Raw genomic sequence first — 24,698 nt, forward strand, 5'->3', positions numbered from 1 at the left:
TTTACCTTGTCTGAGGTTCAAGGTTTTTGAGACTTTCTGTGCATTTCCCCTCTGTCATTTTGAATTTTGACAGGGTACTGATAAATGCATTGTATTAGTCTGTAAGTTTGTTTAATTAAGTTATAGAACAAGGTACTTCTGTTAAGTTTTCCACTGTTTTTTAGGCCTGTCATCCAGCACCAAAACACAATTTGGAGAATATAAGTCTGGAATTTGTCATCTAGAGTAGCTTTTCAGTCAGACAGAGAAGGTTAGGCATTTTTCATGGTGTTTAAAAACTGAGCTTCAGAAAAACAATTATAACTTCACAGCTCTTACCATAATATTTTTGCAAACATTGATATGTAAGTCTCTCTGCAACTACAAGACTAGTCTAAGCAGGGTTTTTTGGCTTTTGCTGTGAATGTGGTGCTATTGATCTGTGAACATAAATCCATATTTATCTCCAGTCAAGTTTATAGGACAATGAAATAATAGGATTGCTTGAATCAATCAATGTTTCTAAAGCAAGCTATAGAAATATAAACAAGTTACCAATTATTTAATAAAGTAAATTTGCTTAGAAATGCCTGGCGATGGGCAGCAGATGTTATACTAATTCCTGATTTCTCTGGCATTTCACAGGGGCTGCAAGATCTTAATGTCACTATTAGCAAAGGTAACTTTATTTTAGAAACTCATTCTGAACTCTCACAGCAAGAAGAAGAAACTGTCATTCCTTTTGACCACAAAATCTGTGCTATTTCTAAGAGGAGTTCTTTGAAATAACTAGGATATCTCACAGCTTGTTTCTTTAGAGGGGACTTAGTACAGTGGCACTACATTTAGTTAGCATAATGAGTTTTTTAGCCTCTAAGATACTGACTGTGTTTGAAGTACCATAACTTTTAGGCAGCTAAGATTAAATTTGTTAGTGAAGTGCAAGTTTGCATAATATTTTAGCTCTCCTAGAATTTTAAACTGTATGCCTGTTTCCCGAGAAGCATTTAGGTTAATATAACCAGATTCTGACTTGGTAAAACAATTTAAGTGTAAAAGTGTGTCTTTCTGCTTCTCAGTTGGAAGTGCCATGAAAGTGGCCTCCTCGATGTGGTTTTACAGTCACTGTGTTTGCCTTTTGAGATCCACTTTATTGGAGTGACTTTATTCAAGGTGACTCAAGAATCTCCCGTGAGCTCATGGTATCCTTTTGGTGCTCTTGTCTGTTCTGAATGTAGAGCAGGATGTTTATTAGTAGGCTCTGATGCCTTGGTGGTCTGCCTGTGGGTAGTTTGTCATAGTTTATCATGCAGGAGTACAGAATCATCTGATTAAACTGCTTAATCAATCCTTGAACAGATATAGCAATAATTAAGTCACAGATGGCCATTGTAAATCCCTGTATTCCAATGCATTTTTATTCCAAGTACTTTGAATATTAAGGTTTTTTAAAATAAAAAAAAAAAACACAAAAAAAGGAAAAACCTCTTGAAATGTGCCTCTGGATTTTTTTTTTTAATCAGTCTACCTTCAGGATGTTGAGAATTCATTTTGGCTCTGGAAGGGTTTTTGCTTTAAGATAAATTATCATCATATATACTTACAAATTTTGTTACATGGGCTTTGTTAAAGCTTATACATAAACTAGTTCCTGATTAATCTCTTTTTTAAGCTGTTCTGTGGTATTTTGTCTGCAGTATTTTGTGGCTAAGCTGTTTGTAGCAGAATTTTGTTGATCTGAAGACTGTGCTATAAATTTCTATAGACACAAACTGCTATAAAATTAAAATGTAACATCTTCCTGGACTTCCTTCATCTATCATAAAGTTGGTGTGGCTCAGACTTAATTAGATTATTATAGACCTAAAATATATGAGGTAGAATAGCAGAAGGGGAATTGAATTTGGTCATTAACAGGAGTATGTGGTTAGTCTAGCTGGTGTAGTCAGTAGCTCCTGAAATATGGGACTACACTTTCCATTTGATATGCTTTGAAGACAGGTCAAAATCCTTAACATGATTTAGGTTTACTGGGAAGGTCTATATTCCTGCTTTTTAATAAACTCTGTATTTCTTGTTGGAACAACACTTGTGTATGTCAAGCATTGCTGAGGCTCACAGCCACAGCTGTATTCCTTTGGAAGTTGAAATGCATTGTTTTGGAAGAGCATTTACAGAAAATATTACTGGACTCGGGGCTGTAAGGCATGAAGGCTTCCTGTAAAACCTGCGTTGTCTGGGTGCCAGGTTTTTGTTCTTTTTCAGTTGGGGAACAATTCAGCCTCTCAGACTTTGAATGCTGTTGTGTACTTCCCTGCTCAATAGCTGCTGCTGTGAGCGTGTGTGCAGGCTGCAGCCCTGGTGCTCAGCACTGAACTCCTGCTATTTGCTGGGGAGCTCCCAGGCAGTGGTGGGGAAGGCAGGGTGAGATGGGTCCCTTCAGTGGAGGTTTTAGTCAACATCTGTTTGTGATGGATGAGGTGGTGATCCGTGGATTTTAGTTGCTACAGAAGAAAAGGGCGTGGATGGCACTGCGTCAAGGAGCTTCAAACCTTGGTAGATGCAGTCTTGAGGGAAGCCTGGTGGATGCAAACGCAGGCGCTGCTGCTGGCTCACAGCAGGCTGACAGGAAAAGGCTTCTGCTGTCTCTGGCTTCCTCCAGCCTGCGGTTAGGGACGACTTTGTTTCACTACTTCTTTGATACTGCTACCATACTGGCCAGCGTGACTCCACAAAAGGAACTCTTGGAGGTTGGTGAAAAATATCTGCGCTGTTAAGTCTTAATTAGGATGATATTTCTCACGTAAAAAAAAACTTGTAAAGAGAATTCTCAGGATTGATAAGTATCTTGTTTGCATTGCTCGCTGCATCCCTGACTCCTTTTCCCCCCACAAGTATCCTGTGGATTTATATGGCTCTTCACAGAGCTGAGGTCCCTGACTCCAAGATGATAACTCTAAATGCCTCTGTCTGTGATGAGAGGTGCTCCAGGCAGGTTTTAGAGTCAATGCTTGCCTCCCTTCTTAATGGTCAGGGGTGCCAAGCTAAAATCCCACATCAAGAAACAGGTGATGAGGCTTGACAAGTAAAACAAAACAAACCCCACCATCAACAGAAGAAAAGGACGAAAAGAAAAGCAAAAAAAAAAAAAGGCTTGATTATGTGTTCTTTCCCAAATTGGATTCTGATGTGAGATCCTATTTTCTTTCTTAAGCATATGTTTAAGAGCTATTCATACCTCCTGTTTCAGTGTGACTGGGAAAAGACTCCAGTCCTTCTTAAAAAACAAGTGAGGTTTCTACTTGACCTGTGTGTGCTGATAGGAGTCATGCAGTTGATTTTAATAAGAGAACATCTGTCCTCTATGTGCAGAAAAATTCCTTTTATTAAAAAGTCAAATAAATTAAAGTGAAATTAGAATATTATTTCTTGTCTTCTACCCCTGTGATATAAGAAGAAAAGACAAGTCTTTTAGGAAAGAAAGAAGAAAAGAAAAGAAGAAAAGTATTTTAGAAAATACTTTGATGTATATCAATATGTGATTTTTTTTTTCTTTTTCTGAAAGTCCCACAGGATTGCTTGTTAGTTGGGATTAGCTTGTGCCCACTGATTAATTCCTTGTGTCACTGGTGCTAAATCTTGTTGCAGTTGTTCTTGCAGAACTTTCCAGCAGCAGCAGCAGCAGCAGCAGCAAACCATCAGAGCTGTTACTGACCTAGAATAGCAGTGGAGTTGTTAATACCTGAAGCAAGGTTTTCTGTGAGCTTCGTCGCTATTCTGCAGAGCTGATGAGCTGGTTAACACCTTTTACTTATTCTGTAAGGATCTGAGGCTGGAAGGGAATTAATGCAGCTGTGAAGCACGGAGAACCAAAATAGCAGTGATTCACTTAGAGAAGAGCCAAATCTTCTCAAAATTAAACTCCATTGTGTTAAAGACTTTACTTTTTTGATACCTGTATTATTAACTTCTCTGATAAAAGCAGGAAGTGTAATACAGTGATATTGGAGAAACCTTGCACATTGAATCTAACCTATTGTCTTGGGGTAGTAAGAGAAAAAAACACTCTTTATCAGGTGTGTTAAGAGAATCAGATTTTACAGAATTTCTGGTTCTCAAGGTTACTATATAATTCATAAACCAAGTTTTTGCATAGCATTGATTTTCTTATCTTTCAAATAGGTTGTTTACGATGGGTGGAAACTCTGAAGCACGTATATGAGAATTTGTAGTTTCATAAGTATCAAATAATACTAGACAGTTCAGGGAATTTTGTCATGGGCAAAGGTATTTATGTGCAAGCTGCTGCTTCTGATGTTGTTGTCCTGAAGATTTATTTGATCATGTAATGGTTACTTTTGTGTATAACAGGTTGATGGTCTTCTCTTGTAGAAGTGCTTCAACGTGTGTACATTGCTTTACCTTTCTAACTGGACTGGATCAGATGCTTAAAACAGGCTTGAGGTTTGCAGGCAGGAAAATATGGAAGAAAGCTAAAGAATTAATATACAGTGAACAAACAATTTCCGGAACTGCAGTCAAAACTTGATTGTTGTGTGCAGGTTGTTCTAGGGCCTGTGGCAACCTGACTGTGCCACAGTGCAGAGAGAATAGATTTTACCATATTGGTGTTAAACCTGATACTAGAAATACAACATAGGGGTAGCCAAAGTATCTCTGGAGAGACTGGTTAGTGATACCTCCAAGGGGGACAGTGCACTGAGCCAGGAAAATTTGCTGTAGCCCTCATGAACTTGAGATGATACAGCCAAACAGTGCTGTCTGTGTGGACTCACCAGCGTGGCAGATGCTGACTTATGGATCTGGTACTACCCCAGAAATTTGGGGTTTTCTGCTCATTTGGTCTTTATTTGCATGCATTCTAGAAGTCACATTAGACCAGCTTTCCTCTAATTCTTCCTTTTATTTGTGGTAATTTAAAGTTTACTTGTTCCATTTTACAAGGTATAACCAGCTTGGAAATGAAGTGCTAATGAAGTTTCATATTGCAAAAATGCTCTAATTTAGTAACTTTAGTGAACTCCATTGTTTGTATATTAGGGCACCCCTGAAGCGCCTTTATGTTTTTCTTCCATGATCTGTAACATGGTCAGGCTGTCTCCCCCATTTATTTTCCCCACACACTCCCCAGATTCCCATACTTGAGGTTTAAAAACCTATTCAGCAACGCTGATGTCTCAAGCAGTGGATATGTAAATATTTACTGGCATGACAGTCAACAACAGTGGGAGGGGGGAAATTGCTACATTCTACCATTCAGGGAACCTTTGAGTTCTGTCTCAGAGTGTGCAGTCGATGAGAAGAGGAAAGGTTTGCAGTCTGTGCTTGACATGTTTTTGCTCTCTCGGTTCCTGTTTTGTTGCAGATGTCATTCATTTAGCTGTGGAAGGCTTTATCAGCCCTTGTGGAGGCTTTCCCCTGCACACAGCACTCAAGGCTGGAGCTGTAGTGGAGGAAAATGGAGCCTGTAGATCTTCTGGCACTTGTCTCCCTAGAAATGAACAGCACCACAGTCACCCTGGCTTTGCTGGCAGTCTTCCTGGTCCTGCTGTATTGGTAAGTGATAGTGGTGAGATGGGTTGCACTTCAGACACAAACCCTGCTGAAACCCAGCATCTCTAGAGTCTCATCCATGAGGGGAAACTGGAAGGTAATTTCCTAGGAGGGAAATGGAGAGGGAATTGGTTTGGAAGCAGAGAGTGCAATAAATACTCACAAAACTCACTATGCTTTTAGAGAATTTTCTCCTTGCAATCTTGTCTTGTAAGTGCTTTACCAACTGCTAACAAAAATTGTCTTCTAAGTTAAGAACTTATTTGTTGGTTTCCTATTAATGTCTTTGGGCAGCAGGAACATTGGTACAGGTCAAAAAGAAACCAAGTACTTGTTGGACCTCTTCTCTCTACTGTGCTGCACACTTGTTCTTTGGCTGAAGCGTACAGACACTTATTTTAACTGCTGCTTGAATTTCCTCTCTTGTTCTTTCCACACTGACTAGTAGACACAAATCAGAATAACAGCAGCTGTAATGGTTAGCACAGTAGGCAATGCAGTGAGCTGTGCTGAAATGAAAAAAAACAACAACCTCCCCCCTGTCCTGACAATTTCTTTCAGAAATTATATTAGCTGAACTGGGAGTGTTTTTCTGACTTTTCACTTGCATTTATCTTCAAATCCTGCCTTCCAGTAAAATAATGGGGCTTTTCTCAATTGTATGAGTGTTCAATAAAAGGTTTTAGGGACTGTTGCAGAAAAAAAAAAAAAAACCCAGCAAAAATCCAAAGCTAATCTGGAAGAGAATAGTGATGGCACCATTAGTTTAGCACAACTGTGGTAGCAATGTAAATTACAGATCACTTTGCATATATTTTGTTATTCTTTCACCCTGTTGAGCTTTGTTAAACTTCCTTCTGTGTTCAGAGACGATCTAGAGAGACTAAAAAGAGTCAAACCCATACTTGATGTGTATTGCTGTATCAAATAGGTGGGTGAGCCTGCTTTCTTAACAAGATCTTTCTTAACAAGATGCCCAAATAATTCTAAATATCTAAGTCCTACATCCTCTGAATTTTATTGGGAAAAAGAACAGTAGCTTCATTAAGACCATGTTGTTCACCTGTAGACCTGTGCATCTTTGGGAGCTTAAGGGGGAGAGAGGGAGGACAGAGGCACATCCACAGTTCAGAAAAGCAGCAGGTCAGCTGGTGAGATCTAGCCACCTGTGAATCATTTGAAATAGCCTGATACTTCCACATAGCTCATGTCCAGATGTGCCAAGATCTCCAAAGACCTGGAACTGCTCCTTGTAAATCTTAGGCACCGTCTGGTGTGTGTTTGCCCAGGGCCCCATTTTCCCATTCAGTTTAGGAAAGGCTGTTCCTCCCCTTGAAGTTAAGTCATGGTGGTTTAGTGCACATTTGGTCTTGCCATTAACAAAGCTAACTCTAATTGCAGAGTTAAACCAGACTCGTGGCTGTAGTCAGTTACTCCTAAATTGAGGGCCTACCATAAAAGTTTCAAAAAGTTCAGCTTAGCAGTGAGGTGGGAAATTGTCTAACAGTAGAGACACCCCATTCAGTGTGTCTGCTTTTCTGGCTGAAGGTGAGCTCTGTGAAAAGCATCAAGAAAAGGCAGCAGAAGTTTTATATGGGAAAAGTGTTTTATACTTGTAACCGCCAATGGTTACTACTAACCAATCTTGTTGATCTACAGATTCAAGTTTATTTTTAAGTAGCTTGTTAAATATGGGTGCCTGTAGATCACTCTTTCAATGGGAAGCTGGCAATGACTAAACTTGCAATAAAATAAGCCATGGGCTGTTGGTAGGTTTCCTGATGTCTGAGCTGTTCACATCTATTTATCTCAGTAAAGTGCAGTTCATGTGCCTGTAAGGTTAAAATCTTGAATCACATCTGCAAGTGTGGTAGTTGTTCAAACTTCTCAACTTTCTAATTTGAGTCTATTTTGTTGAAATTTTTATACTACCTGTGTGTTTAAACAAATCAGTAAAACTCAATGCATGCTCGCATCTTCCTTTATTCATGACTGAAACCTTGGGTTCAAGGAATTATTTAAACTGTATGTAAAATGGTTGCTAATATAAAGGCAGGTCTCTAATTCTAGAGAATGTTTTTATTGCTGTTGTGTTGTGTACCTGATTATCTGGTTCTTCTAGGACTTAGAAAACAGGAGTATTGTGTATGGCAGGAGTAATAATAATGTAATAACTCTTAGGGTTCCTTTGAGGTTTTATTTATAAGCCTTATCTTAATTTTTCAATAACTGCTGAATTTTTTTTTCAGCTTTTTCTTCCAGGATTTCAGAAGGGCAGTCCTGGGGAAAGGGAGGAATGAATATTTGCTGTTGTAAATTTTGTTATTTATTGTTATTTTGTTAGTGTATGATTGATTGGGGTCATGTTGTGTCAACTGTTGTGTGAAAATAAGAACAAGTAGTTTGTCCACCTTGTTGGCTGCAAAAGGCTTAGTAAGGCTCAACAGAAGGCAGTTGCAGGTAGAGGAGAGAGTAAAAAGATCTAATGCACACTAGAATAGGAATGTGTTCATGGCAACACTGGTGTTATTGAACTCTTTCCTTAGCATGATTTTCGTGGATGAGGGTACTCAGAGGTTTAAATGACAGCCTTGAGCTGCTGTCCATGGGCTCAGCCTCAGTCCCTGTGAGTGTGTATATTGTAAGGCCAGCTGGGATTTGTCACAGTTCATCTGGCAGGTGGTATCTTGCTAAACTGCGATAAGACCAATCTCTTCACATTTTTGGGTATGGTGAGGTCATATGAAAGAGGGAGAGAAGAAAGGGTTGATTGGGAAAGGGAGGAAGGCTGTAGCTGCATAAAAATAAACTTACAGGGAAGATGCGAGTCTTAGGAAGAAACTTGGATGATTTGATAATTTTTAGGCTGTTATTTATGGTACAATGAAGATCATCAATAACTCTTTATAACAAATTGTGTAATAACACATCTCTGATTTCTCATGCATTGTCGTCAGTGTAATATGAAGGTGATGCTTGTAGTGTAATGTGTCAATTTTAAATCAGTGGAAGCAACTATAACCTCTCAGTGTTTGTCTGCTACACGACCTTAAGTCAGCTCTAAGGAGAGGCGTTGTAAGGCAGTTGATTAAATATTGGGAGTAGAAAGAGCCGTGAAGCTTTTTGGGTACATAGTCTATTTGGATTTGAATGGGAAGTTGGTTTTTGGTAATCTGTTAAATTAAGAGGCTGCTCAAGCCACCTCACTATCCCCCATTCCTGAAGGATTTAGTCATCTGCTACCCTCTCCATTCCTGCTATTTGTCTTCTGTAGGTAGAAGTCTCTTCTTGAAGATTTCTTATAATGGATTCTCTGATTTCTGTTACTACATCATTATTATTGTGATAGACAGGTTGCTGCTTTATTGACAACAAAAAGGCATAATATGGCTAACTACCAAAGTTCAGTAATACCAGTGGCACAACACTTAGTGCTCTTAAAAAATGTCTTGTCTGTGTCCTCCCCTGTGATTTCTTCCACCCAAACTGATTACCAGAGTAGTTTCTTTTAAGAGCACTTTCTTTCTCAATTGCAAGCACTGCTGTGTCTATTTGCCTAATCTCTGTGAATCTCGGGGGTTTTTTTTAGTCATGAAATAAAATCAAACTCTTAAGGGAAGAAAGAGGTTAACATTTACAAATCCCAGTGATACTCTCTATTGAAAAATAGAGTACTATATCTATGCAACATATTGTTCATTTTCATTTCAAACATATGCTGAGTTGGATATCCCATGCTTGGCTGTAGCTGCAAACATTGCTTTGTGTCTTTCCTTTTGCTGTCTGGGTAGATGTTTGATAAAATGAAAGCATGAGTTTATCTTGCTTTAAAGTTTAATGTACCATAAGCTGAGCATTATGAAGAAGCTGTCATAGCATTCAGATACCTGTGTTCAAACTGGATTATCAACCTCTTGTCTAAACAAACCTGGGGTTTTTTAGAAACATGGAGGTTGGGTGGAAGTGTTTGTTTATGTTTGTAAGATCTGTGTCTAATTGCATGCTTTCAAACATAGCAAAACATAAACTAGTGGTGTTCCTGTCTCTTTCTGAAAAGCTAAGTAATTCAGAAACATGTCATTTCCACATTGAAGTAATATTAATGATTACTTGTGCTAGAGACAAGTCTAGAGATACTTAGAGATTGGGGTATCCCTAGATCAAGGTACTACCCACCCAGTGCAGAATAAGTCAATTCTGCCCCAAAGAATTTGCAGTCTCTGATAAAAAAGAATGAAAACTAAATTTAGTATTTTTCCTCCTCTGACCTTAAGTCATTTGCATATAATTGGATGAGGACACACTTAGGCATTGGGGCACATGTGTTTGAGTTCATCAGCTGGTGCCATACCTGCAGTAAACCACATCAGGAGTTGATCTCAGGACAAGGTAGTATTTCCATACAGGTCATTTCAACATCATTGCTTGTTTGGCATTACTTTGCATCTGTGGTTTTGGAAAGGGCTCTAAAGGGAAAGTTTAGAGTTAATCTTCCTCCAGCAAAAACTTTGTTCTGGTTTTAAGGTTTTGCATTCTGGTCATAAGGTTTTGCAGAACCTTACTGTTTGGGATTGAGTTAGCTAAAACTACCTTTTTTTTTTTTTCTAAAGTAAATGCCTCATAATACTACATCTTGGACCAACTTTTTCCCTCAAAAGATCACTATTTACAAAAGTTATTTGGCAGCTAGAGCTCTAGGTTTATGGTCTGAGTGCAGGCATAAGGGAAGTAGATTATTTTCGCTAACACATAATACTTCTGGATAGATTCAGGGACAGGCACTAAAAAACCTGCATCCTTTCTGGGTAGGTAGGCCTAATTTTTCACCTGACACTGCTGCCATCAAAGGCACAGGGCTGCTAGGACCACTATGGCTGGAAACAGGCCTGGGTGTGGAGCATCAGGAAACACTCAGAGGGATGTAGAGCTCTGCTCAGGCTCTTCGAGGTGAGAGATTCAGAGAGGCATCCTAATGCTCAGGTGTCAAAGCCTCTCATTTCCCTTTCTGGCAGAAGGCACAGCTCTAGACACAGAATACTCAGGGGCTGCTGCTCCTGTACTGCTTCTGGACTTGTCTCTGTCTCCCACATCCTTCTGACCAGCACAGCCTGACCTCTGAGCTGGAATCTCAGGTTATGGTCCCTAATGAGGCTTCCCCTATTACATTTTTGTAACTTCTCAGTTAGCAGTGAACCCAGCATCAGGTTTACAGGGTAAGAAGGATGGGAAGTTTTGGGGTTTTTAATATTCTGTTAACCCCAGCTGGTGTTTTTTTTTTTTTTAAATTTTTTCCCTAAAATGGCCATTATCAGTGGAAATCATTTTGCTTCCCTCCCCTTCATTTGAATGTCCCATCAGAAAAGCTAGAAGGATCTGACTCAACCAGAAACACCAGCAAACCACTGTAGATGACAGAAGAAAATCTCAAAGATTCTGAATTATCTTTGTCATGCATTTTCACATCAAGCAAATCTGTAATTCGCACTAATGTGTCAAACATAATTTGATCCCAAAATTGTGCAATATATGGCCTTGCCTAAATCAAGTATCTCTAGGTGAGTTTGAGAAGGAACAGAATAAACTACTGAGTTATAATTGGGAAAGGTGCCATACCACATATAACTAAATACTTTATTCCTCTGAAAACAAGGTAGATTTGTGTAGATTTGATCATCCAGAATGAAGTTCACTCAGTGCCCTGATGATGCTGCTTTTAGGTAAACAAAGTTATCTTACTTCTGGGGGAAGAAGCAGAACAGTTTTCTCTTGTTGCTATTGCAGCTTCAGTCCCTAGGTTCTCTGGGGTATACTCAGAGGCTGTTATAACCCCTTGGTTATCCAGTGTTGGGCCTTGCAGGCTGTGCATCTGTAGTGTTGCTTTGTTGCATTACACTACAAAACTCAGAAACTGCCTCTGCTTGTTTTGTTTTGTCTTCAATTTAGGGATTACATGTCCAGCAGTGTTTATTTGAAGGCCCTCAAGTGGTTGTTGAGTTTTTTGCTTTTGTGAAGGTGCACTTTATCCTAAAAACTCTGTAAAAAGCTCTATCTCCAGCCTATTAATTCCTTGTGGTTTTTGTTTTTCCCTGAACTTTTTCATGCCTTTCCCCATTAAATCCCAAATTAAAGTATAGTTTGATTTTATTGAGTGGAGATTGGAGCCTTAATAGTATGTAAAGGCATACCTACAGGGATAGGATGGCTTCCTTTCACAAACCTGATATATTTATCTGTGTTCTGCTATGGTTTCCAGATCCAAGTCCAATGGAGTGAACTGCAAAGCTGGATAATACACACAAATAGCTCAAGAGCAAACAGGAGCTGGAGTCAGCCCCTGAGCCATCCAATTTCTGCTTCCACCTCCCATGGGGCTTGGAATGGCCTGAGTCTGGTCTCAACTGGGTTGCATAGGCAGGAGAGACCAGCAAGGGAGAGAAGTACTCTGACTTCTCCATCAGGCAACTTCTGCCTGGGAGCCTGCTCTGGAGCTGCACTCAGCTCTGCTGGGCCTGCAGTTTGATTTTAACTTTTGATCTGGTCTTTGCCTTTGGGCAGGTTGCTTTCTTTAACTTGGGGATATTTGGGCCCCTCTCAAACTGATTTTTGGTACTCCAAATTATCTTCTAGGAGCTCCTGCCTCCATCTACTGACAGTATTAGGAACATGAGGAACTTAATACCCTGCTGGTGTATTAAAAGGAATTGAAATTAGATGATGGGAGAAGGCAATATGAACAACTTCCTCAGAGAGAAGGCTCTGCAAGCAGTGCAGCACTCCATCCATTGCACTGGGGCTGTCTCTTGCTGTGTCCTTGCATTGAATTGTCAGGCTCAGAGGGTCTGCTGCAAAGTCTGCAAACACTGCCATGAGCTCTGCTCTTCCCTGAACCCCAGGGGTGCATACTGAAGTTCCTGTGACTGCCCTGCACTGGGAGGACTTGTTGCTCCTGTGCTCCAGGGTGCGTGGATTTTTGTCACTCCACTTTCAGTTAGCACACAAAGTGTCCTGCCAGCATGCCTGTGCTCCCTCTTAAATGAAAAGTTAAAACAATTTGTAGTTTTGACAGGTCAGAACTCCTCAGAGTGCTGAAATATAGATCTCTGCTCTCTCTTTTTCTTGTCTCCTTTAACATTGCTCCCGTTATTTAAAAAAATTGCCCATATTCTTCTTCACTCCTTTTTGTCTTTGCATTAGATTTCATCCATACCAATGTTTGTTTTGTCCTCGCTGCTGGCTCACAGGTAATTTATGGCTTTGATTGCCATGGCTTGCTCTTCTGTAGGGGAGTTTTATATTGTATTTAATGGAGCTGTCTAAAAAATGCTTTAAAATATTTACATATTATTGAGAGATTGTTTTTTATCAGTTCCCTTTGACACACACAGAATCTTTAGATGGATTTTTCACTCTCTTATCTCCCTAGTTCTCTTTTTGGTTTTTTTTCCCTATTGAAAACAGTTTACTGTTCCATGAGCTTAGTATGTGCTAACTGCTGTGAAGCAGCTGAAAGAGTTCAAAATATTTTCTGGTTTGGGTTTGGATATGCATTTATTTCACTTTCCTGGAAATAGCAGAGGAGCTTGAGAAAATGATGTTCCATGTCTGCCTCTTCCTTCCCTTGCTTTATATGCCATTGCTTACATTGGTGACAATTTCTTTGAAGCTTTACTTCTTTATTTGACATGTGTTATTTATGATTGGAGTTATGTGCAGGCCAATAGGAATACAAGAGTTTTAATGAAGGGATCATCTAGCATGAGGGAGATTCTTTATATGCATTCCTTTGGTAATTTCCTGGCTAGGTGTTGCTTTTGTGGTTCTGCAAAACCTGTGTAAGTTGTTAGGGGAGCAAGGAAGCAGCAAACAGGAAAGGGCAAAACTCATTATATTATTTTTTTGACTCGGTTAGGAAAAGAAGGTGGATGCCCAGCAATGGCTGGGAAAAGACTGGAAAGAATGACTGGGGACAGCAAGATATGACTCCATGAATTTGCAGATGGTTGTTACAGATTGAGGTCAAGTATATTAGGGCAAATTGAGGCTGGAAGAAAGGAGCTGAACTGAGATGTGTGTTGGGATTAGGAAATGGGGTGATGTCTGTATGCTTGCTTATATGGGCAAAGTAAAGTCTACTTCCTTGGAAAGAATAGTTCTTTTCAGCCACTAAAAACCTTGTGATGCTTTTTACGAGTTGAGGGCATGGGAAGGATGAAAAGGCAGTAGACTTTACAGAAGATGAGAAATTGGTAATTGTATGATCACAAGCTCCTGCTGAATGAATGCTCTTGGATGAGAACTCTTGGCAGAATTCTGAACCTGTAACCCTTGGTATTGTTTTAGTTTACTTGGTGGCAATAAATCTGATATAGTCTGTGCATGCATGTTTGTGGTTTCTCATCCAAAAAGCTCCAAAGAGCTTTTATGTAAACACCCTTTCAGTAGAGCTATAACAATTGAAGAGGTTGTCAAGGCATGTGCTTTGAAATGTGGGAAAGACATGAAATAAAGCCATCCTGGGAGAGGAAGGAGCAGCTAAAGGATCTTTAGTGGATTGCATTCTAGCATGACAGACAGAGAGTGATGGTGGTCAAAAACTGCAAGGGCCCTCTTTCATCTTTAAAATATCTATATGACCTGTTTGATCTCCAAAGAGTTTAACAAATCTGTTTTAAAATTTTCTGAAATACTCTTCATGACTTGAGATGAAGAAAGCTCTCCCAACAGAGTCCTCAGTACAAGCTTCATAGCAGCAAAACTGAGAAGCTGCATATTTATGTTAGGATAGATTTCAGTGGGTGTAACATTATTGTACTGGACTGATTAATGTCTCTGAATGCTGTGATGAGCTGAACTCAGTTTGGGACCCTGAGTTGACAAATAGTTGCTCAGTAGTCATTCAGGTCAGAGCTCTGGCCAGCAGCTTCAGAAAGAGCAAACACCTCTTGGTGGTACCAGAAAGGCTTTGGATCACCTCCTGTAGCTTGTGAAACAGGCTTGTTCTGGAGTAATATTCAGCAGCCTTCACTTCTGTGTATCTGGCTTGCTCTCTCTCATCCCTTCTTCAGAGGTAGGAATTGGTAGTACAAAGATAAAGAATCCTCAGTTTTACTAACTATTCCTAGATATGGCAACAAACCTTGAGCTTTTCCTATTTCAGAATAATAGTATTTTAAAATTTGTTTGTCTACTGGAAAGTTTTAGTCCTCACATAATTTCTCACAGATTGTGTAGTTGTGTCTCTTGACAGTTGTGTCTCTTGGTAGTTGTGTTTTAAAATTTTAAAAAGTTTAAATTTTTAGGAGTAGTTAAGTATTCAGTGGTTTCACAATATATTTTCTTTCCTGAGTTGTAACTTTTGTTTAATATGAATGGAAGTGCTCTCAATTTGAGTGGAAAAGCAGCCATCTGGTGTTCTCCTAGGACATAGAGATGTTGTCTGTTATTAACTGAAAGAGACCATCAGATCCTGGGTGTCAGGCACAGAGGAGTGAGTGACCTCCCCAAGCAAGGCTGCAGAGCGAGCTTGGAATTTTAATGGTGGGCACAAGTTGGTGGAAGGACTGCAGGAACCTCTGCCTTCTCAGGCCATGAATCTCATAAGGGCTGGTGTATTTACAATGTATGTATGTTCATCCTGCCAGGACTCAGTCTGAGATTTGAGAATTGGGATTTGGGTAGTTTATCCCTAACCTGCCTCCTCAGCTTTAGGAGACTCTAACCATTAACAAACATGGTAAGAAGGCCTTTATTTCCATGGCAGCTTGGTGACTTAGTTCCTCTTTCAGGCTTTAACTGTGTCAATGGTGGACATTTCCTATTTAATTTTTGACATTCTAAGGGTTATGTGCAGTAAAGCCTTTTTCTCCCTCATTCTCCCCCTTTTTATTTACGTTCCTGAGTGAGAGCATAGCCAAGCAGTGAGCTCAGTGCCATGAAAGCATTTTATATTTTGAGCAGAGATAAAAATCTCATTCTTTCTATAAACAAAACAAATCAACAGATGATGCCCAGGAGAACCATTTCTCTATAGCCATTTTCCTCCAGCTGCTTTCTATTCCATGCAGCTTGCAATGCACCATATGAAATACGTGCCTGTGTGTGCAAAGAACAAGTTTCCTCCACACAGTAGCAGCTTCATCATAAAAAAATAAACAAAAACCACCAAAAACCCCCACTTTTTTTTTTTTTTATTTTACAGTGCTGTAATAATAAGGTTACTAATAAAGCTGAGATGCTTGGTTGTTTAATAGTGTGTAATTTAGCAATGCTAGAGGATATACTGGAGGAACTCTGCAGTCACAGCCACTGCATCTTCCCTCTGAATGGGTTTGGACTGTTGTCCATGGGAGGATGAGGGACAGAAATAATCTGAGGGAGGCTGAGAGCCTCATAAACATGGCAGAGATGAGAATACAACAAAAAAAGCTCATTTTAGAGTTTGCTGCCCTGTGTGTGCTTGCATGTGTCCCTGTGTCAGTGAGGAGATCCTCTCCAGTGCTGCAGCAGCTTTGTGGCTGGGCACAAGCTTGTTGCAGGCATGAGATTGGTGGAAGGCAATAGGAATTGGCCTCTTCAGCCCGTTGTAAGCCCTTGGCTGATGGCACCTCTTGCTTCCCTTTAGTTTGGCCTTGGCGAACACCTCAAAGGCTGAGGTGGATGGCCAAAAGTTGCAGAGGGGGTGGGGTTGAGATCTTGCAAAGGAAAGAGCAGAGGGTTGTCTGGATGAAGAGCTGGTAGGTAAAGTGTATGGCAAGATCTCAAGAAGCTTGGGAATAGTCGGAGGTCAGCCCTTGGCAGAGGTGCAGCAGCAGGTATATCTTACCTTAGCAGAATCTTTCTGCTCAACTCCCTCTCTTGAGATGTGCTTCTGTACAGGAGGAGGGTGGTCAAGCCAGATGTTCCTAAGCTGGAGCCTGGGAGAGTAGTATCTATCTATGCAGGGGCAGAGAAAGGTGATAAAAGTTTGAACATTGCTAGGTTAATAGGCTGTCCTTTTGCCATAAAGAGTAGCCTCTGAGATGTGAAGGAACTTGGAACTAGTGTTGGAACAGGAGGGCAGTAAAATTTGGCAACATTACTTTTGGTCATCTTGATAAAGCACAGCCTAGAACTGAAGGAGAATATTGTGGTTTCACATCCAAAAATCTCCTGAGAGCTTTCATGTAAACACCTTGCAAGTATCCATGTATGTATACATTGACATTTACATATAAACACACAGCAGGTGATTTGGGACAAACAACTTCTAAATAAGCAGCCAAACGTAAGTGATCTGATTGTTGGAGAGATCATGTTCAGTGCTCAAAGCAACCCCCTTATCCCATCTCTAGCCAAATGACTCCTGGCAGCTAAGGAAATAACCTTGGGTAAAACCCATAGAATTTTTATAACAGAGACGTCAGCTATTGACCCTGAGTGTATTTTATGACAGTGCCTGGGTTTTGCCTTGTATATCTTCATTCTGGTGTTGATCTGTTGTTCTGTGTTTTTGAAAAACTGCAGTCTCTCCCCAGCCCTCCAGGATCTGTCAGTGCAGCACCAGGCTGTGGGTTCACACTCATCAGCACCAGATCATTCTCTCAGGCAGAGCTCATCGGGACAGGGCTGGGCACATGTGACAATTTTGATTTATCTAACTGGGGTGCAAGATAGGTAATTGATACAATTTCTGCTTTGCTACAGGGAAAACAAAGGCTGTACCTGCCTTGAAGTTCACTTTTCCATATTAATAAATTTCAGTTAAAAGAACCTTTTTCTACCAAATCAATTCTTTGTGTGGTATGGCTGAGATGGTTTTAAATCAGAGGCTTCTTGCTCTAAACCTGAGTTTACTGAATCATCAAAACAGGGTCTCAAACTTGTGTGAGAACCAAGTTCTATTTACTTTGCTAAATTGTCCTGGTAAAGTTAGGGAACAGCAAAAAAATTTCAATAGAAATTTCCTGACTGACAAGTGCACATGAATAATTTTTTTTAAAAAAACCTTGTATCTGTGAAAGTGTTTCCCAAGTTTATTTGCTTACGTCTGAGCATTTAGGCTCACAGTATCTATGGAGCTTGAACTCAAGCTTTAAGGAAATGAAAGCTGTGTTGTAACATAGCTGACTTTTTTTTCCCCCTGCACAGAAGTGAAATATTTTAGGTGCTTAGTTCTTTTGAAAATCTGGACTTAAAGGGGGTGGTTCGCAACGGGAAATCTTGTTGCAATTTTTGGTAGCTGTGTCTGATTGTTTTTCTGGGTGGCACTCTTCAGGGTCAAGTTACAGAGCTGACTATAAGATGTAAAACCATTTTGGTAAAGTTTACATGGACAGCCTCTCATTAATTGTCCAAGGAATTCTGAACTCTTAAATAACAGCTCTAAGCTGATTTACTAGTGCAAGCCCTTTAAATTCATAGGCTGAATGTGGCTTGCATTGCTTAGAATAGTGATAAAACAGTATTGTGGGGTTTTTTCTTTCCTACCTGAGAACATTATTCTCCCACCTTTCAACTTTCACATGGACATTTTTCTGACTGAAAAATGTTGTTAAACATAATATTGATATAGTAAAAGAGCAACCCACACAAAAACCCAAGCTGCACCATAAATCCTTCTCTGAAGTTGCTCACACTGGTTATGTAAATAAAAGAAAATTAATGCTGTTTGCAGAATGTGATGATATAGGGGAAATTTCTCTTTTGTGATAGAAATTGTGTGCGTCCATGTGTGCCCCTGTACCTGTCCCCCCACCCGGCTCTTTGTTGTTTTGGTTAGCTCTGTAGATGATATAGACACCAGAGAACCACCCCCTCCTCCCTGAGGCAGAAAATGTCCTTTCTCAAGGTTTCACAGAGGATCATTACAGTGACTGTTTTGTCTTTTCCTTGCTTGGGAAAGACCTTTTGACTGAAAAATATATTGCTCAGTTCAGGAGGAATTACTGTATGTAACCAAACACTAATGACTTCCTTTGACTGTGGTGGGTTTTGGTTCCAATTCTAAATAATGAATTGTATCTCCACAAACTGAGGGATGCTTCAACCCCTGTGACTGTTGATCCCCAAGGAGGCAGCTGATCCATCTATGGGGGTTTTAATTTTAAATTGCATTGCATTTGTAAATAGCTGGTAGCCAAAATCATTATCATTGTGTTAATTTAAAGATCAGTCAGCATTTTCAAGGGCTAGGCAGTTTCAAGAGCTTTCTCTGAGCAAGTTGGAGGCTTTGTCTTGTAGGCTGTGAGCAAATTGTTATAAAACACAAGAGAGCTGGTAGGAGTTTGTGGAATCATAATTAATTGACAATTGTTTTTCAAAAATGACATTTTTCAATTTAAAATAAGCTGTTAAAACAATTTAGAAGAGTGTTGTGATAGTCCCCTGGCACATGCGGGGAGCTTTGGGTTAAACATATAAATAATGCTGAAAAGACTATATTTAGTTCCAGACCAATCCAAGGGCAACTGAAAAATTGAAGGTCAAATAACAAAACGAAGAAAAGAAAATTATAGCCCTCCTTGTTCTGTTCTGCAGCATGCTGCTTGGCAGCCGTGAAGGTTCAATACAGGGGAATTTGTCACATACAACTATTTATGATTTGTACTTTAGGCAAAGCAAGTAAGCATGAAGTGTATGTACCTATTGACAGCAGCACATCACTGAGTCCTGTCACACTGAATCTGGAGAGCAGCTCTGGATTACTGCAGAATTTTGGGGGGCTGGATATCAAAAGATCTATGATAACCCAATTAAACTTCAATCCATCACAGCTTCCCCCATGCTCTTGACCCTTAAGCTCCAGCAGTTTCTGCTTGGAACTGAGATGAAGTGCAACCAGGTGCTAAACGGTGGGCCAAGACCACAGCTTGTTTTACTATTTTTATTTGTACAAGCTTTTAAAACTACTGAACAGGAAGAACCCCAGTTCACAACTAGCTTGGGAGAACTTTCAGTCTGTGCTTGAGCAGGAGTTTTTTGAAACAGCCCAAGTGTAGAGCTCAGTGCTTCCAACTGCAGAGACAAGGCCATGGCTTCAACCCATCTAAGTTAACCCTTTGGGGGTTGTAATGGCTCTTTTCCTTCCTTGTGGAGACACCTCCTGCATTGCTGATCTGGTCAGGATCTGAGGTAGGTGCCAACTGTGTTCCCTTCATGTAAGAGTAGTATCTCACTTGAGTGGCTGCAGGTAGCACAGGCGCTGCTGAAGCCACAGCACCACAGCTCAGCAGGTTGTGCCTATTTATTCAGCTGGGGATCTGCAGAAGTTTGGTGGAACTCTGAATGCTCAACCTGCTGATACATTGATGGAGATTGTCAGTGATGTGATTTCTACAGTCATGTTTATGTGATGTTTCACTTGACCTAATCTTGCCAAGCCTGCTCATGCCTGCCTGTGCCCTTGGACAGCTCCCAGCTTGCCCAGAGCACTTTCCTACTGGCCAACCAGGCCACAGTCCTGGGGCCAGATCCCTTCCCTGGAGTATCTTCTGGCCACTTTGCTTGAGACTTATTCTGACTGTTCTGTTTTTATTAGGAGGTTTTGGTAGTACATGGTGTAATTAATTATTTTCACAGGCTTTATTTCATTCAAACTAGTCTCCCACTAGCCTTTCTCTCCTTGAACTGCTTATGAAACCTTATTCTGTTGAAACTACAGGGTATTAACTCACTGAGTAGTGCAGTTTTCAAATTGACTAATATACTTTAAATTAAATGTGTGCATTGCACAGACAATGTCTATTCAGACAAAGCTTTGGCTACCACTAGTGTGAAAATCAAAAACATTTTTAGCAGTTTTAAAAAATTAGTGGGAATACATGTGGTCCAAATTGGCTAGCAGCTTGTCCCAGGGTGAGTGCACTCAACTCCAAAACTGCAACATTCAGAGAAACAGACTTCTTTTGCTTAGATGGAAACCACGTCTTGCATAATTTGTGTTTTTGCAATTTCACTTTAAATCTAGGCTTTGCCTGTCAGAGATAATGGGAAACAATTATTTCTTTCAATTACTAGCTGGCTGTTGTTTACATTTCCTATGAGCATCTCTCTGTCTCTCTCTCTCTTTCTCTCTTTTTCCCCCTCCCTTTTCCCTATCTCTCTGCCTCTCCTCCCTGCCTCCCTCCCTCCCTGCCTCCCTCCCTCTGTCTCTCCCCCTCCCTCTCTCTCCCCCCCTTAAAAATATTTTTATGCATGCTGTATCTAAAAAAAAAAAATCAAAGTAGAGGCCCAGTAATTAGGGTCATTCCTTTAGCAGTGACTTAATATCTTTGCAGAAGCAAAAAACAAACTGGGATTGTCTTCAGCTGAAGTCTCAGATGATACATCATTTTTTGGTCTCATTGTTTCTTCAGCTCCTGAATTTATTATATGCTGAATCTTGACTGTGTTTCAGAATAAGGTGGAAACAGTTATGGTTTAGAGGATTGGTCGAAGTCTTATCCTGGTGAAGGACCACAGAAACTGAAATTGAAATTTGGCCTAAGAAAGTTGTGTAAAACACTGATTCTTGTAAATGTGTCTCTTAATAAACGTGTTTCTAACAAGTATGCTCCCATTCTTTTTTTTTCTTTCAATATTACAAGGAGCAGTGGCATGAACAGGGTATCTTTTCAGTAGCTCATTTGTTGTGCTCTTCACTTACAGCTTCATTTCCTTTACCTCCAACATTTACACATTATTTACAGACTCATTCTGAGTTAATAAACTTGGATATGCAAGCATATGATTTTTTTTAACCATCAAGATATTAATGATTTGTGTGAGGAATCCCTGGGTAAAACAGCGAGTTCAGCAGTGGCACAGGTGAATATGGGTGCAGCTCTAGTTTTGCTTTAGTATATAAAGTTTGGCACTTGTATATGCATGTATAAGAAGAGAGAGATAAATTACTGAAACCATCATTTCCCTCACTGTTGACTACCAAAAAAGAAATTAAAAGGGAACTCCCAGCCCTCACTGTTCATGGAATGTCACCACAGCATATTTTGGAGTTGTTTTTGAAGGGTCATTAAGCTCACTATCTAAAAGCAAGCAAGCAACCAGCATTCTTCTAGCTGTCAAATACAAGTTAAATGGATTCTTTTAAATTAGTTTTTGTCTCTGAAGAGCATTCTCTTGTTTATGCTTAGTCTGTAAGGGTGTTCAAATGCCCCAGTTAAGGTCAGAGACAGCCACATCAGGAGAAATAATCTTTACACAATGTGGTATCTTGCTACGCATACCTTTGTGATGAGAGGAATATACCTTTCCCAACATGGTCGAGTAAGAAATACCTTAGCAGCATAGAAGGCTTGATTATGATCTTTATTACCTTGCTGTAAAGCAAGATCAGCACCTCTGAACTCCTGGAGTTGCTCTAAATTGAAGTGTGAACTCTGAAATACAGAGCAGAATAAATTAACTTTATACACTTTAACTTGGAGAAGTCAGTGTGGCAGTCCCAGCAGGATTAACTGCATTCAATCAGTTTCAGGGCTTGTATATCCCAGCATTGTAGGTAGGCTTGGGAAGCTTAGTTAGCAGTAGAAATGTCACTGCTCTTCCACAGAATGCTCTGGTAACAGCCAAACCTCCTAAATAATCATCATCCCTACTGTTCAGTGTGTGAATGCTGGGAACAGAAGTGTTGGGGGAATCTTTCGCAGTTCTGGCAGGAAACGTGTCTCTTGGAGAACAGGAGACTTTCCACTGGCGCAAGTCCTTGCTTTTCAAGACCTGTCTCTTTGCTGAGACAGCCATCTGGCCATCTCAGAGGGATGGCAGTTTGTGCTGCAGTGCTGCTGGGGGTGGGTGTTATATTTCCAGGTGGCAAGGAAAGCCTCTCATGCTTGCATGCCATTGCCGTCGGCAGAATGCGCAACTGCAGGGTTTTGAATGCTTAGATTCATTATTCAAACTCCAAAATATTGTGCAACCTTTTAGAAGAAATTTGTTTGTTTTTTGTTTTGTTTTTGTTTTTGGTTTTGGTTTTTTTGGCAAGGAGTGAAGGTAAGCCTAACCTTGCTGACTCCCAGTTTTGCTATTCAAGCCATAAGCGTGTTTTTACTTGCTCACAGGTTTCAAGAGTTTGAGATTGCTTTTGGTTCTACCAAGCAAAAACAAGCCTAGAAATAAACTCTGGTTGGGCCTCTTTATCTGTGTCCAAGCTTCACTTCCTTACGCAATCATGCAATTTTAATATTGATGCTTTCAGAAAAATCCAAATAATGAGGGATTCATGATAAAGCTGTGATATTTTGTTGCCAGGTTTATTCTTGTGCAGCAGAACTAATAAAACTTTAAGGAAGAAGCTTTAGCCAAGTTTTTAAAAGTAGGTTATTTTTTATTGTGTAAAACAAAATTAAAAACAAAGAAAGAAACCCAAAGCTTGGAGATTGAAATTCAAGTTAATTTAATTTGTGTGGCCAGTGTTGGCTTTTTGGAGAACTGGAACCAGGCAAACGTGTCGGGTGCATAGAAAACAAAGTAGTATCAGTATGTTGGCTATGAACTGATCTCGGCTTCCTCTTCCTTTCTTGCCTGATATTACAATGAAAGTTGGCAAAAGGCAATACAATTGCACATGATTAGATGCTGACAGCCAAGGAGCCTGACTTTCTGTTTACAGAGGGGAAAATGAGAAAAAAAACCTGGGGAGTAAAGCTTCCTATATGTCTTTACACTGTCCTGGAAAACATGAGGTAAAAAATTGTAAGAGAGCCTGTAATGCAAATCTGATTGAAGGAAAAAAAAAAAAAAAATCTCCAAAATGTTCTAATGAAAAGAATATTCTGATTCAAATTGCAAAGGAAAATCCTTATTCCCTCTGTGTGTGTGCTGTATTCCAGAGCAATTGAAAAATGTATGCTAACAGGAAAGGGGGGACAAGTATTCCCCTTTCCTGAACTTTTGATATAATTATGTAGCCAACTCTGAGAGAATCTCTGCATACTATAAAACTTCAGTAATTTCTGAAATATTGATCTGGGAAGGTCACTAAATTCCAGAGCTGGTGAGATCAGGGTAATGAGATCAGGTGACAGGCCCAATGGTACCCACTGATTTAGTTGTTTAGACACTGTAACCAAACCATGACCTTCTTGATCCACAGGCTCTTTGATCTAACTGTGTGAAAACACAGCTGCTTTTACTGGGTATTGCATGTTAGTGTGCATGTAGGCATTACGGGAACTTCTCGTGACACTTCTGTTAATTATTCTGGTGTCAGTTTATAAAAATGAGTATTTCCCACTGGTGGGACACTGGAATGGGAAGGGGTCACAGCACTGAGCCTGACAGAGTTCACGAAGCATTTGGACAATACTCTCAGGCACATGGTGTGACTTTTGGGGATGGTCCTGTGCAGGGCCAGGAGCTGGACTCCATGATCCTTGTAGGTCCCTTCCAACTTCAGCATATTCTTTCTGGGGATCAAAGTCTCTTCTAATAGTGACTTCAGGTTGCTGTGACTCGTGGTGTGCAATGGCAGAGAACTCTCTGGCTCCCAGGCTCTACATGCAGAGACTGATGGATGCCCCATGCCAATGTTCAATGCCAATTCCTCAATCCAGCTTTCCTCTGCATCTTTCTGTGCAATGCAGCCCATGGTACAAACTGAGCTTCCAGTGTAGGACCCCGTCTGCCCTGGGTTCTACTTCTGTATAAAACTGCCTGTGCTCTGGGTCAGTTCAGGGATGAGCCTGCGCTTTGCTATTTTTTTGTCAAATTTTATATTTCTCTCAATTTTGGGTAGCTGTTTGGTTTTCAACATCTCTGTAACACAGTGGTTCTCCCTGGAGATACTCTGCCATCAGCTCTCCACTGCCTGTGCCAGAGTCCACATGGCATTTCCTTCCCTAGCAGAAAAATAGATATGGAGCTGAAATTAAGCCTTCTAAAGCTGTACCATGGTCCCATGGAAATATATGCCCAGATCCATATGAGATCATACACTGGAGCCCAGCTGCTTCCTGCCCCAAGTTTAAATTCCGTGAGCACAACAGTAAAGCTCCATGATGTATGGATGTGACCTGGAATCACTTAGAGCAGAGGAGCGGGATGGAGAATTTATGTCTAGCCCAGGGCAGAGCACGTGGGATCCTGGCTATTGTGTACTGTTGCCTTTTCACTTGCACACATGCTTATCAAAATGTTTTTGCAGGCTTGCTCCAACTTTCCTGTGCAGC

General features: G+C 40.3%; 1 protein-coding gene across 1 annotated transcript in view; it reads left to right on the forward strand.

The window, feature by feature from the left end:
• TBXAS1 (thromboxane A synthase 1) overlaps nucleotides 1–24,698 on the forward strand; it is a 250,988-nt gene that overhangs the window by 5,235 nt on the left and 221,055 nt on the right. Inside the window, exon 2 of the mRNA XM_021536482.2 lies at nucleotides 5,366–5,556. Within this exon, the coding sequence (XP_021392157.2) occupies nucleotides 5,459–5,556 (98 nt within the window). The 5' untranslated portion in view covers nucleotides 5,366–5,458. The remainder of the gene's footprint in view (nucleotides 1–5,365; nucleotides 5,557–24,698) is intronic.

The sequence above is a fragment of the Lonchura striata genome, chromosome 5 (genome assembly GCF_046129695.1).
Source record: "Lonchura striata isolate bLonStr1 chromosome 5, bLonStr1.mat, whole genome shotgun sequence".
NCBI classification, from domain to species: Eukaryota; Metazoa; Chordata; class Aves; order Passeriformes; family Estrildidae; genus Lonchura; species Lonchura striata.